General features: G+C 42.4%; 1 protein-coding gene across 5 annotated transcripts; it reads left to right on the forward strand.

Annotated features, from left to right (window-relative positions):
- Positions 1 to 75: 75 nt before the first annotated feature.
- fbrs (fibrosin) lies at positions 76 to 13,851 on the forward strand. 5 transcript variants are annotated; one of them, XM_087783983.1, is made up of 18 exons: positions 76 to 1,689; positions 3,727 to 3,888; positions 4,019 to 4,045; positions 4,579 to 4,608; positions 4,680 to 4,728; positions 4,936 to 5,254; positions 5,340 to 5,593; positions 6,132 to 6,427; positions 6,499 to 6,543; positions 6,609 to 6,707; positions 6,968 to 7,051; positions 7,174 to 7,212; positions 8,335 to 8,406; positions 8,807 to 8,957; positions 9,502 to 9,603; positions 9,997 to 10,080; positions 10,535 to 10,748; positions 11,094 to 13,851. In XM_087783983.1, the coding sequence occupies exons 1-18, from the start codon at positions 1,387 to 1,389 to the stop codon at positions 12,658 to 12,660; spliced, it is 3,897 nt and encodes a 1,298-aa protein (XP_087640109.1). In that variant the 5' UTR covers positions 76 to 1,386; the 3' UTR covers positions 12,661 to 13,851. The 5 variants fall into 5 exon arrangements, with proteins under 5 accessions (XP_087640109.1, XP_087640111.1, XP_087640110.1 ...); XM_087783985.1 differs by having other exon boundaries at positions 9,502 to 9,582; XM_087783984.1 differs by having other exon boundaries at positions 5,358 to 5,593.
- Positions 13,852 to 14,281: the final 430 nt, after the last annotated feature.

Below are 14,281 nucleotides of genomic sequence, written 5' to 3' on the forward strand. Positions count from 1 at the left end.
CCAGTTCCAAATGATCATTGTAGCACTTCTACATCTGTCCTGCAGGAGGCAGTGCAGACAAACGGCGTCAGATACGAGCTACTGTTGAGGCAGCAGATGAAGAGAAGCGCACACAATGCTCAGCACTGACAGACTCATTTACTGATCAAATCTCAATATATTCTGTGGAAACTATTCCACATCTGAGTGGTCCCGCGGATTGCCCGCACCCGTGGAACTTCGGCTCACTAAGGACGACAAAGACTTTGGGAACTAGCGCTCCAACTTGTCCCGAACGTTCGGATTACATCGCAGTAGCGGCTGCATGACGACGCTGGCTCCCCGGTGGGGGCTCGGCCCACACCCTCGTTTATGGAAATCGAGCCCGAGGCTGTAATATGCGGCCTTATTTTCCCCCTTCATATCGGAGGTGAAGCAGGGGAGATTCTCCGACGACATAATTATTGAAAGATTATTTTTACACAACCGAAAACAGTAAAGTCGGCTTAAGTTATACTTCGTGGAAGTAAATAGATATTTCCGTTCTGCTAACAGCTGGAGCTAGTTAGCCGGGTCGCTATCGCCTTTCTTTTTTATGTTATTAAACAATTATAAACGGACATTAACTAGATGACTTAAATATATATTCTCGGGATTTTGTCTAGATTTTAGCCACGCGCATGTTTTGTGCGTCTTTCCGGTTAAATTTAAAGAATATATATTTATTCTTCGCTTGCAAGACTGTTATATTGTGATGTGTTTAGTTAGCCGTGGATGCTACTCTAAATGCTAATTGAGTTAACCTTGCCTCCATAAATTACTTTAAGAATGCTCCATATATATATGCAACTTGTTATTAGTCGGTGTCGGTAACCAGTGCGTACAAATAACACAAACTTGTGCAAAAATCTGTTTTTGGCCTTGTTAACTAGCTAAGCGTGTTATTGTGCTCAAAAAAATCGCGTGAGTGGATTTAAAACATGGACGCGATAGTTGTTTAGCGTTGTGTAGACATTGACGAGGTTTTTATTGGATCTCATATTCGTTGAGAACCAATTTTGCTTTGTGTGACTTTTTGTTTACATGCGCAAAGCCCACACGGTTGACGCTTCGGTTCGACGCTAGCAGGCTACCTTTAGCAATGTCCTGACATTTGTCAAGGATGCTGGTTCAGAGTTCCGACTGAGGGAAATGACACTAACATTTCGGTGGAGGAAAGGCGCACACGCCGACAGACTGTTGACAGACGACGCTAAATAATAGGCTCCGGTTCCGCTAACGCCATTTTAACAGCAGATCCTAACCAGGGGCCTGTCTGTGCTGGTGTTCTCCATCTGTGGTTTGGTCGCTTCCCACCGAACCGTGATTTGGCTCAAGTGCCTTTTTGGTTCTCCCTGGAGTTGCAACATGGAGGGTCCAAGTCGGAGCACCGGGTTCAGGCAGAGCAGACGGTCCCGGTCCCAGCGCGACAGGGAACGGAGACGAAGAAGAGTGGACCTGGCAGAGCAGAGGGCCACGTCCCTGTCCTCGGGCTCCGACAGGGAAGCGTGTGGTACCAACAGCGTCCTGGGGCCCGGAGGAAGAGAATGTCGGCCTGGATTCGGGAGACACAGACCCCCACGGAGGAGGAAAAGAGAGTCGGTGTCCTGTGAGGAAGACATCATCGACGGGTTCGCCATCGCTAGTTTTATCAGTTTGGAGGCTCTGGAGGTAAGTTTGACACACGTCCACGGATGACCACACTCTTAAAGATGTGCATAACCTGTTCTATATTGTATGTATAATTATTTTAGACGTGTCTCCTACATTGAGCATCATTTCATTTTGTTTGGCTTAGAACTACCATCTTTAATTTAGAATATACAATATAGTCTTGAGCCAAAACATTAGTTTAGGACTTTTTTTTCCCACCTAGGCTGCTTTTTTAGACATCAAGGTTTAGGGGTAAGTGTTCACTTCAGTTTATTTTAAAAGGACAATTTGCAGTTTGCATATTAAAAAGATGGCTGCACCAGATTGCCTCTTTGGCTGGAGGAAAAGGGAAGAAAAGCAGTGTATGCTTTCATTGCTGACCTAATCCTCATCAAGACTTGTTCATCTACTAAGTTCTGCATAAACGCTTGGCTCCACTTTAGCTGTTCACCTATGTTGGTGTTTTAATTGATGTCGTTGATTATTATTTTTTGTCAAAATCTTTCTGTTGTTAAGTAATATCAAGTACGTTTGATGTAGTTGTCAAGCTTCTGTAAAATGTTATTAAAAAGGAGAGGATTTCCTGATTTAAGTCCTCCAATGCAAAAACATATTGCATATAAAAAACATTGACATCACACTTTTACAACTATATTTTTATGCATGTATGTATTTTCAATTAAAAAAATATAAAATCATTATATACAGTGTTTCATTATACCCGCATATATATATCTCAGTATATAATATATATACGGTTTTATCATCAGATTATAACCATTCTTAACCCAAGTCAAATTTGAACTTTGTGGTTTCTCAAAACAAAGCGTTAATGATGCGTGCATTGGGGGATTTATTAAGATTACTTTTGGGAAAAGCTGTACTGCAAATGTTATCAATCAACAATTATGTGTAATATGATTTACGGCCCGAATGAAAGGTGTATATTTTTTATTTTTCGCCTCTCAATCTCGTTTTTATAATTGAATTATAATGACATCTTTGCACATAAACCTCACTGCTCTTATACCTTCCCTGTGCAACAATGTCTCATCTTGAGGAAGTAATTTTAATTTATTTAAAAAAAAAAGATGTATCATATTTTCACTATTTTAGGTAAAAGAAGTTCAGTCCAAGATAATAATGATTCCAGATGCTCTTAATAAAAGCAAGTGATTTTTGTGCTGCTGATCAGGATATTTGAACCAGCAAATGTAAATATTAACACCATATCTCAACGAGGATCCTCATTCAACCAACCACATTTTCCTTCCTCAATTCAAAGTACATTTCAATATTGACTCATAATTTAAACATTTCAAGATGCTTTGAAATTTGAATTGAAAAAGGTATATTTTCCCATCTTGGTGCCCACAGCACCCTGGCATGATTTAGATGCTTTTTCAATTAATGCGGTTCTAATTGTGTTTTTTTTGCCAATATATTGTGTGAAAAACCTCAAGTGACCACTTTTCAATTTATTTTATTTTTTCCTAGCATTGTAAGTATCTTGATATAGTTCAGAACAATTTGTTATCAAACTACTGTCAATTATTAGTGAATAGTCTTGCCAACCTTTGATGAGCTATTATTTATACCCTTTTTATATGTGATCCCAATTAATACAGGACATGATTAGACAAATAAGGTTAATTTAATTATGTCCATAAATATAGTTGTCAACTAGATCGGATGATTGAAGGATTTTTTTCTGTGTTGAATCTGATAAAATGAAAGCCATCAAATTCGTACATTACTGACTAGGAGACTTTGCCTTACATTGAGACTTTCTATTCTCACTTTCATAGAAACTTCAATGTTTCTGCTAATTACGCTATGTTTGTGATCTGCTGATTAATCGACCTATATCGGACACCTGACTTTTGTCATCATGTTTTCACTTTCCCCTAAAGCCCCATTTCATTAGTGTTCAGTACAACTACCTACATGCAAACCATCCGAAATGTGTGAGAAAAATCCTTAAAATCAAATGATGCTCTGTATTGTTGCACCATTGTCGAATTCACTGACTCTGTGAATAATCTTCTGATTCAGATGGACTGCTCCTTGAAGCCAAACCAGAGGACCGATCCTCAAGGACGGCGGAATAAAGGGAAGAGGGGACCAGAGGAAAACGGAGGCGGGCCACTGTCGGAGCCGGACGAAGGAGCTCCGTACAGCTGCCCAAAAAACCACCACAAGAGGAGAAAGATTGAGGTTAGCTTCTTTACATTCCTTCTGTGATCTACGTCTGCCTAGAGAACATGGAAGTACTGCCTGGAGTACAAATCATTTAGACAAATGACATTCCTTCTTTGTCTAAATAAAATGTTGTTCTCTGTTGCAGGGTCATCCTCTGGAGACGGGATACATTGTACGTTTATTCTTCTAATGAAGCACTACATACATCTCCCTCGATTGCTGTCAATACGAGTTAGAATTAAAGCCCTAAAACAATCGTTAGTTTTAGCTTTATAACCAGCTTACCCACTTATTAATGTTTATATTGCATTAAGCTACATAGAGTGCTTTTAAAATGAGTGCCTTGCATGTTCCAAATACCATCTGGTCTCGAAGCGCTATATAAATAAATATTACTTACTTACTTACTTACCATGCATGCTGCTACAAAACATTCATATTCACATTGTTGGAAAAAATCCCTGCAATTCTGCCTTAACCCACATTGTATAAATTATGGAGATTTTAAACTGAACAGCCAAAACTATTTGAAAAAATTAATGTTTTTTTTGTTAGCAATAACAGTATATGTTGTTAACTGATGTGTACATGCAGGTAATTTTGTGTATAAATACACATTACCAGTTTTTTTTAAATAAGTCTGAGGTTGCTACTTTTTTGCTTCCATGTTAATGATAATAACATAATGATTATGTATTTTTTCAGTGTGACACTGAGAGTGATACTGGGGATAAGGTGTGTGCCTTTTCTTTTATAATCATGGCTGTTTTAAACTCGGTTTACTGAACATCGTCTTCTTTATTCAGGCCTCTGATAATGAGATTGACCCGATGTTCACGGTCAGCACCCGAAAAGGTATGAGACCCTACTTTTACACTGCTGTGACTGTCGTTATAGTCCTAGTGTTAGAAGTTAATTAGGGTAATTTTAATGTAATTAAATGTCATTTATAATTGTTGGAGATCAATCATACATCAAGTATTTAAGTTATTTATCCTTTCCCTATAGAGATTATGTAAGCCTTCCTTTTGATTGACTTGTAACTGTTTTTCCCCCGTCCAGTTGTTGATCCTGCAGCCTCTAATGTTGGGAAGAGCTGCCCACCTATGCCAGCTCGAAATGGCTTGTCCCGTCTTCTGGTCACCCCTCGAGTGTCTGGTCTAGAGCGGAGTCAGGAGAAAAGTCTGGAGCAGCATTTTCCTGAGCCCATATCTTCTTCTACCTCGTCTGCATCTTTCTCTTGTCTGCCTTCTCGTTCCCCGGTCTCGACTTCTGGAACTGTTCCACGGTCGGGGCCTCTCAATGGCCACCACAACAACGGCTCTCCGTCCAAACCAAAATCCTTTCTCACTCTTCCGGGACGCTCCCACATCTACAACAGGTTCTCCATCTATGTTCTTGATACATTTTTTTTCCCACTTGGTTTTCTTCTTGTGTAAGCGAAAAATGAGATTTATTATCTATAGGCATGTTTTCCCCTACAGGAGCAACACTCCCAACAAACCTCCGGCATCTTCTGCTGCTTCTGCGTCTTCCTCCTCTGGCATGTTGCCCCCTACTCCTTCCACCAGTGTGTCTCTACCCTACATTCGAGGCTCGGGATCCTCAGGACCGCTTAGACCCTTGTCACGAGCTGGTTCCGGAGCCTTGTTCACGTCTTCACCGGGGCTACCTCCACCACCTCCATTGCTGCAAGGCCCCTCCAATTCCACAGCTGCAGGTACACCCTAGACTACTTTTTTTTTTTAGCTGAATGAGCCTTGAACAAGAGTTGTTGGTTCACAGTGGGAACACTAATGCTGTTTACTACAAATTACCTTGAACTCTGTACTTTTGGCTAATAATTATCAAATGACAGACACATTTTTAATTTTAAGAGGAGCCCCATGGGAGTCAGATCTGCTCTTGTATTATAAAATATATTTTCCAAACCTCTTCAAATAATATGTTCCAGAATTAACAAGATAAAAGTAGTTTTTCATCCATTTGTTACACGTATAACAAACGCTGTCTTTAATCTGACAACTTGCTTGAGTACTGCAAATTAAAGTAGCTTGTTTGGAATTTCACAACGCGGACCTAGGTTCACTTACTGGATGTGTGCTGGGTGTTTTCTTTTTAATTTTAAAATCAAAGTCCTCTTAAAACGTGTATTAAAAAATCACATGTAATCTGCATCCTTTTTGCTCTAGCAAATCTATTATTCATCACCTATTTGATGTTGACGATCTCCCTTTTGACTCTCTGTCCATCCTCAGACCAGGAGATGCTTCGTCAGAATCTCAATACCCACTTTTTAAATGCACAAGCAAACGAGGGCCGGCGCAGTGTCCCGGGGGCTGACAGTAACGCAGCCTCTGCAGGTCGTTCCACGCCCGGCGGTCCCTCTGCATCAGGCAACTCGTCAGGATCCTCCGGCCGGACGTCTCAGAACCAGCCCAACATCCCGCCCATGGCCTATCAATTCCATCAACACAACCACCAGCACCAACACACGCACACCCACCAACACTTCACACCTTTCCTGCATGCCTCTACTGCAGCGCCCCCTCTGGTGAGTCTTGGACTTGACGCATGAGAGATTCAAGTGAATTCTACGTCCGCTAAACGAACCGTGTGTTTCAGTTTGACAAGTACCCCGGCAAGATGGACGGGCTGTATCGGCACCCGGTAAGTGATTGCCTTCTAACACCAGTTCATATTCATGGTGTAAACTTGTTTCTTTCTTTTGCCAGTTTTTCCCTCAATACCCACCTCCATCAGTCCCAAACATCCAGCCTGTGATCCCTCCCACTGGTCCTTTCAGCTCTCTTCAAGGAGCTTTTCAGCCAAAGGTGAGAAGAAACTTTCCGGACTGGTTTTCGATCATCAGCTGGTTCAATCACCCTAGAAACTTTTTTTTTTTGTCATGTGTGATTATTTGGGGAATTTTGTCATGTAGTTCATACTTGGTAGGATTAACATAATGAATATTTTAATGGCGCTTAATGATGGAATATGTTTAGGAGCGTTTTTCACCTTTGTTTCAACAATAACCATCAGGTTTCTATCACTTGTTAAACTGCTTTTGTGCATTTGATGCTGTGTTTTGCAGCCTATGGTTCCTCAGGGATCAGCTCCCGATCTTAGCTCTCGTCTTGGGGTGGTTCCTCACCACCTGCAGCCCAAAGACCCTCGGGTAAGAAGGTTTTCTTTCATAGAACCACAGAGATTGGTTACATGCTAAGCAGTGGTCTGGTAGCATGAATGAAGGGCAGTTAAGAGTGAGATTAAAGTGGTGTCACATGTGCTCTCTCGTAGCTAACCGATCCATTCGGGACTTCGTTGAAAATCAGTAATGTAAGCAAAACCTGAAGAAGCTTTCAGAAATGCTCACTGCTTCTCTGCTCTCACTGTTTCCCGCATAACTGCTTCTTGCACACCCAGTCAGACACCTGTACGACTAATGCCCGTTTTCCTCTAGCCATCTGTAGCATATGGTGCTGTGGGGGTTAACATGCGTTGCTTTGTAAGACACTTTCACGATTCGCTCATTCTGCTTGGCCAACTACTATAGTTTATTTATACGTTCACTGAATTTGAAGAGCCGTTTTTGACCAGATTTAACTGATCTTTAATTTATAATCTATATCCTCTAAGGGTCCACCGCTACTAACTATTTCACATTGGCTTCAATTTAATTATCCTCACCTAAAATGACTAGTAATAATACAAGCTTATTGCTATTAAATCACTGTGAATTTTGGACATTAAAATCATTAATGGTCAATCAATATAATTCCAGGGTGAAATTGTATGGGATGGAATGCTTCCCACAAGATAGCGTCTTAGACCTTAATATTCAAAACCGCTTTATCAAGCAAAATGTATGGCACAATTTTTCTTTCTTTGCGTATTTTGTGTGAAAGTTGTTTGAATGATGGCTTGCATGAGTGTGTGCATGGGCTTTATGAGGCAAGTTCAGTTGATTTAACTGCCACTCTACTGCTTCTACACAACACCACAACCACATTATTACACTCTATATTGAAGCTTGTCTCAACTATCTCTCTTTTTCATTAAATAAATCATAATTTAATTGCTCAGCCCTAATTGTGATCTCAATCTAATTACTAGTAGGTCGCCACAGGTCGGTTTTATTTGATGTTTAAACTTTCATTAATGGCAGCGGAAAGAAACTTTTTCTTCTTTCAATGAGATTATCCATCTTTTCTAAGAGCTGCCAGATAACGATTAAAAGTTTTTCTCAGGTTTTCATTGGGATTTGGTTCATACATTATTTGAAAATGATGTGAACTACTGCATACCCCTACTCCCAGCACTATCCACTTTTGAGTACAAAATCATCTCCGGTGTTCAAGCACTGTTATGTCACCTCCTGATTCTTCGTGCAAAAGCATCACACCTGATTATATATTGTTCCTGCAATTGTGTGTTTAATGTGTCACATCTGCTCCACAGAAACCAGGAAAGTGGTGCGCCATGCATGTGTATGTAGCCTGGATGATCTTTAGCCACCAGAAGAAGGTCAAGGTGGGTTTGACTTTCCCAACAGACTCTTGAAATGGCTTTATTTGGCAATAAAATGTCTTGAACTAAATTTTCAAGATGTGAACACATGAAAAGTAACATTTTTATGTTGGATTAAAATCTCAAAATATTTGTGTTTTTATCCAAAAAAACAAGTTACAGACCAATAATACTAGTAGTATAGTGCAACTAACTACAGTGTAAAGTCTGTGAGAATTACAGGCTATCCGACTAACATTATTAGTAATTACTGAAAGCAGTACCAGGCAATTTTTGTTCAGACATTTTAAAAAAGTCAGCACTATGGGATTAATGTAAATGTATTCAGAAGACAGAATTCTTGAATTGTACTTTAGCTGTAGGATGAGTGCTTCATCTAACATTACTGCTCCTCCCTCAACAGCTGATGCAGGCAGATCCTCACAAGCTGGACTTCCGCACTGAACTGCTGTCCCGTCTTCCTGGGGCAGGTGGACTGGGTTCAATGGGTCACATGGGAGCCATGCCACCTACACATGACTTGAACAGACCTCCGACTTTGTTCTCAGCACCAGGTGACCCACTGGGCTTATTATACATAACAGTCTGTTGATATTGTGCCCTTTTGAAACATTTCTATTTTGGCTGATTAATGAAAATGTATTTTTAACTGTATAAAGTCATAACCAAAATGTACACATTCAATAATTGATACATGTCCTCCAAACACTAGTGTAAGTAAGTAAATAATATTTGTATAGCGCTTTTTTAGACCAGGGTCACAAAGCGCTTAAACAATCAATAAAATACCCAAAAAATAGATGCTTAAAAGATCAAGACGCATAAAACAAACACGGACGTCTCAGAGAATCAGGGAAAAGTCTGCACGAATAAAAGTGTCTTCAGATTTTTCTCGAAGGAGTCAGTAGATCCATCATGCCACCATGGCGACTGGAGTTTGAAAGAAGTAGAGCCCGGATATGTTTTACACAAAAATGTTAAAGATTGATAACGTCATAGATTTGATTCATGTAAAAATCTGAACCACACTTCTATTTCTATGAAAGATTTAACCACTTTTTGTTCTTGATTCGCTAAAAGCCTTTTGTATTTTTTTAGGTTCTGTCAATCCGTCCTCCGCTCCCTTTATCTCTCCACAAGGACCGCACTCGTCTTTCCTGACACCGACTGCACACCTAGGTGAGCACAGAAACAGGACAGGTATTATTTGGGATTTTTTAAATTTTTAAATTAATATGAAAATGTGTTTTGCAACAAAAGATTAGTTGGTTTGGCTCATTAATGTCTGCTTAATCATTTGTCTTTTTTTTGTAATGGAAAGCTTGTTTTTTAAGCTTCATAGTTTTGAATCCAGAAATGAAGAAATGTATCTTCATTAGGAACTACTATTTTGTGTCTCACTACTTTAGAGATGATTCAGTTCACAGAGGACAGTGTTCCCAGCAGCCATTTGGAAGTTTTACATTGGTTTATTCATTTTCATATATTACTTTTATCTCTCACTAACATAATCAACAGGTGTTCCCTTCACTAGAGTTTCATTTTAATGGGTAAATAAAATTGTAATGTCTTGTTTTCTTCCCCCCCTCCAAGATCCATACGGAAGATCGCCACCGTTTACCCCGCTTGGTGCTTTGGGTTCTGGTGCCTTTGGAGGACTGGGGAGTCCCACACTGGGTCAGTATTCAAATCCCAATTTTTATTATTATTTCTGTAATGCCTCCAAAGGGACATGAGAGAAGGTTATTTAAGTTTGAGAAAATGTTTGCAACCATTTGCAACTTTGGAACCATTTTAGATTAACCATTTTTTTACACCAGGAATTCGAAGCCAACATTTATTTTTACACCAGGAACTGAAACAACCAGAACTCAAATGTTTCTACTGTGAGAAAGCAGACAATGTTGGCAGGAATGAAGTTTTTCTAGAAATAGATTGACCTCAGATAAATACTGTAGATGAGAGAACCATCTCGACAATGATACAACTTGTTCACCAAAACAATAAATAAAGTAGCTTTTAGTTAATCTTATAACCAGCTGTCTGGGATGGCAGGACAAATGGGGCAGTAGTTTACTTGACCTTAAAGTAACGTAATGTATTTTCTTCCATTCTTATTTTATTTTTGCAGCAGGCTCAATGTTTGGACCCAAAGACCCACCAGCCGGTGTCGTCGGGGGCTTGTCGACTCCAAACCATCACGACCATTGGAACAGACTACATCCTGGCCCGTCTGGGTTTCCTGCCGGGCCAAACTGGACTAAAGCGCCAGACAAGCGCGACGAAAGGGAGCGCAAGGATGGAGAGAGACGGGACATACTGCACATAAAAGATGAAAAGGACCGGTATGTTTTAGCCCAAAGCCCAAAAGGTTGCAGGTTCAATCCCAGCTCCAGACAAGCTTGTCGTTGTGTCCCTGAGCAAGACACTTTACCCTGATTGCTCCTGATGGCAGCCACGTGGTGCAGCCTACTCCCATCAGTATGTGTGAATGGCTGTCAAAGCGCTTTGTGACCCTGGTCTAGAAAGGCGCTATATAAATAGAGATTATTATTATTATGTTTTAGGCCATTCAAGTATTCAAGAGGAATTTAAACATAACGATTGTTTAGAAAGTAACTGCAGAAGAAACTGGTAGAAATGTAGCCTCTGAAGTGATTCTGTGTAATAAAACGTGTTGTTTCCCACAGCGACAACATGCTGTACGGTCGGCCGCCTGTTCGTATGTCCCCGGTGGCGCCATCCTTCAAACCCCGCAGCAGCACACCGATCTCGCACATCAATGGACACAGCAGCTCTCTGACGAGTGGCGGACCCATCGAGGACTTGACCCGCAGCCTGAGCAGAGACCGGGAACGAGAGAAGGATGCGGACAAAAGGCTGCAGCCCTCAGTGTCTTCTAGAGGACCAGTAGCTGGTCCTTCGTCGCTAGTAGCAGACCGGGACAGACCCCGGTCCTCCTCATCTGTGATAAACACTCCCCCTCCTTCCGGCCGCTTGGCTGCTTCCCCCCTCGACCTTTATCCGCGCTCTCTGCCCTCTCATGCACACGGTGTCCAGGGTGAACCGTCTCACTCTCAGAGGGATGGACTACCAGCATCCTCGGCTGCTTCTGCTACCATCACATCTTTGTCACAGTCTAAGAAGCCTGATCGCACCACCACCCCCGTCTCTAAACCCCAATTAATGCTTCAACCTGTCAAAGTCAAGGAGGAGCGGAAAGAGGAGCTGGAACCTGTCCCCATTTCTCATTCCCGGCCGGTCCACAACCACAACCACAACCACAGCTTTGACCGGCCAAGCAGCCATCCACAACACCCGAGCTCTGGTACCCCCTCCTCCACCTTATCTCTCACCCCCACTCCCGGTGTTCCTCTCCCACCGCCGTCTTCCAACCAAGCCTCCCTATTACACCATTCTGTGCTGGACCGCTCCAGGGCCATCGAATTTCTGGGAAACGCATCAGGTGCTGCCGGGCTGATGGTTGGTCCAGGTGGGGAAAGATTCCACCATGGCCCACCTCAGGGACCTCCACAGGGACCACACAGCTTCACATGGGACCCTTGGAGGGAACTAGCAGCCCAACAACATCAGCAGCGTCGGGAGGCTTTGGCGATGAGGTCCGACCCTCACCTGACTCTACGTTCTGATCCACATCTGGCCCGGCTGCTCCAGCACCACCGCCTTCTGGAGGCCGAGCGGGCTGCTGCTGTAGCTGCCGCTGCTGCCAACCCCCACCACCCTCCTACCTCTTCTGCCTCCAACTCTGCTGTCCGTCACGAGTTTGGTCTTATGGCTCACCACTTTGACCGCCCTCCCCAGATGGGCCCACACGGAGGGCTCATGGATGAGGAGCAGCGGGTCCACATCTTGAGGGAAGACTTTGAACGGGCCCGGTACTTCGGCATGCACCACCTCCCTCCAGGCGCTCACCTCTCGGGCCCCTCTCATGCCGCCCACCTGGAGCAGCTCCATCCAGGTCTACTCTCGCATCATGGGCTGCCCCATGGAGCGATGGCCGCCCAGCACCATGCAGGCCTATATTCTCGGTTAGGCCAACTGAACGCACACCATGTGCCCAATGGCATCCTAGCAAAGACTCCCGCAGGCCTAGTGGGAGCACTCTCAGTCGGTGCACCGCCACCACTCATCCCGTCCATCACCAGCAGGTCGTCTCCGCCCTCACGTGGCTCTAGACTTGCGGGACCCAATGAGCTAACTCTGTATGGAGCCCACAAAGATGGGGAGTCCAGATAGTAGCGGGACAAGACGGTCTGAGATGAAAGGGAAATGTCAGGATCACTGTGCTGCTCTCAACCTGCCCCCCTTTACCTCTTGCAAACTACTTAACCCGACCAGTCTAAAAGTCATGGACCCTGACCAGGGCTGAGCAGGCGTGGCTGGAGAGCCCAGTTTGATGGGAAATGTAAGACTTGTGTGACTTGGAAAAGCCCGATGGTTCTGTCAGTGCAATTTAAAGGTTCATTGTTTCTGTGCATATTTTTGTTTTCCTTTTGTCGTCCCAGTAGCAGCGAGGAGGGTAGGGCGATATTTTTGTTGTATTTTGTTTAAGGTGTATTTTGGATCTCGGGGCTTGAAGAAGGTGGTTAGTCCTCCCTCAGGCCCAACTTTCAGTGTGTTGCCCGATGGTTGTAGATGTGTGCGTCTGTTAAGGGGTCACAGTAATACAACAGTCCTCCTGTAGTTTGGTGCGCATGTGTGACAATAACAGACCAGTGCCACTTTTGTCCTGTCTCTGTAAACAAGTCAATAATTGTACCTCAGTTTCTTGCTTCACCCAAAAATCAAACCTCCACTGAGATTCCAACGCTGGCTTTTTTTTTTTTTGTTTGTTTGGATGCTCACGCTCAAAACTGCGACATGAACTGTGCACTAGCGCGAGTGACTTCAGTATTTTAGAGCTTCCTGTCACCGTTTCCCAATCTCCTCCCGGCAGGACCAGATTATAGTAGTATAGAGAAAGTTAACTTTGTAATTATTATTCTTAACATTAATTATCTTCTATAATAATAAATATATTCACTGTTATGTTCCTTGTCATTGTTCTGGGTTTGGCCTGAAATCACCCAGGTAGACAATATGGCTCACTTTGCAGGAAACCCTAAAAAAAAAAATGAAGCGGCAACCATTGCGACCTGTGACCGGATCTCATCCATGCCTTCATTTTGCTGAGAGGGAAGACTTTCCCTGGTTGTGAATTTGTGCTGCAGAACTGTGAGGGTTTTGAGTAAATAAGATAAGTTATATACTTGGATCAGTGGGACACCTGCAGAACGTAAAAGAAACAAAATGGACTCTAATGAGACGGTGGAGGTGTTGAGAGGGGACAGACTGGGTCGATTATTTTATTATGACCGTTTTATACCTTTCAGATCCCTCCCCTAGAGACCACAAAGATTAATTATTATTAAATGAATTGTTGTTTAATCCTCCTGTCTGGGTCTTTTTTTATTCACTAGCTCACATAATGTGTTCATATTTTTTTTTTTTTTTTTTAAACAAACTTGAACTTGTGTTTCATTTATATTTTTATTATGAAATGTGCCTAAATGATACTTGACTCTTGCAAGCTAGTTGTGGGGTGAGGCTTACAATTTAAATGAAAATGTAAGGGGAACAAATGTACTCGACTGCACTGCCAGTTCACGTGTCATTGCAATCCTTTTGTTCCTGTTCTCTTAGACGTTCACTTGGGTATTGAGATAGACTTCAAAATCAATTAATGGTGTTTTGACTCCAAGCTACAGTTATTATTACAATTATTTGATGGATTTATACTCACCTGAGAGAGAAGGATGCCAAAGAGGATCCTACGATAGGTAAGGAACGAACGGTTATTGAATGACGGATAACTTAT

This window comes from Callionymus lyra, chromosome 2 (assembly GCF_982586985.1).
Source record: "Callionymus lyra chromosome 2, fCalLyr1.hap1.1, whole genome shotgun sequence".
Classification (NCBI taxonomy): domain Eukaryota; kingdom Metazoa; phylum Chordata; class Actinopteri; order Syngnathiformes; family Callionymidae; genus Callionymus; species Callionymus lyra.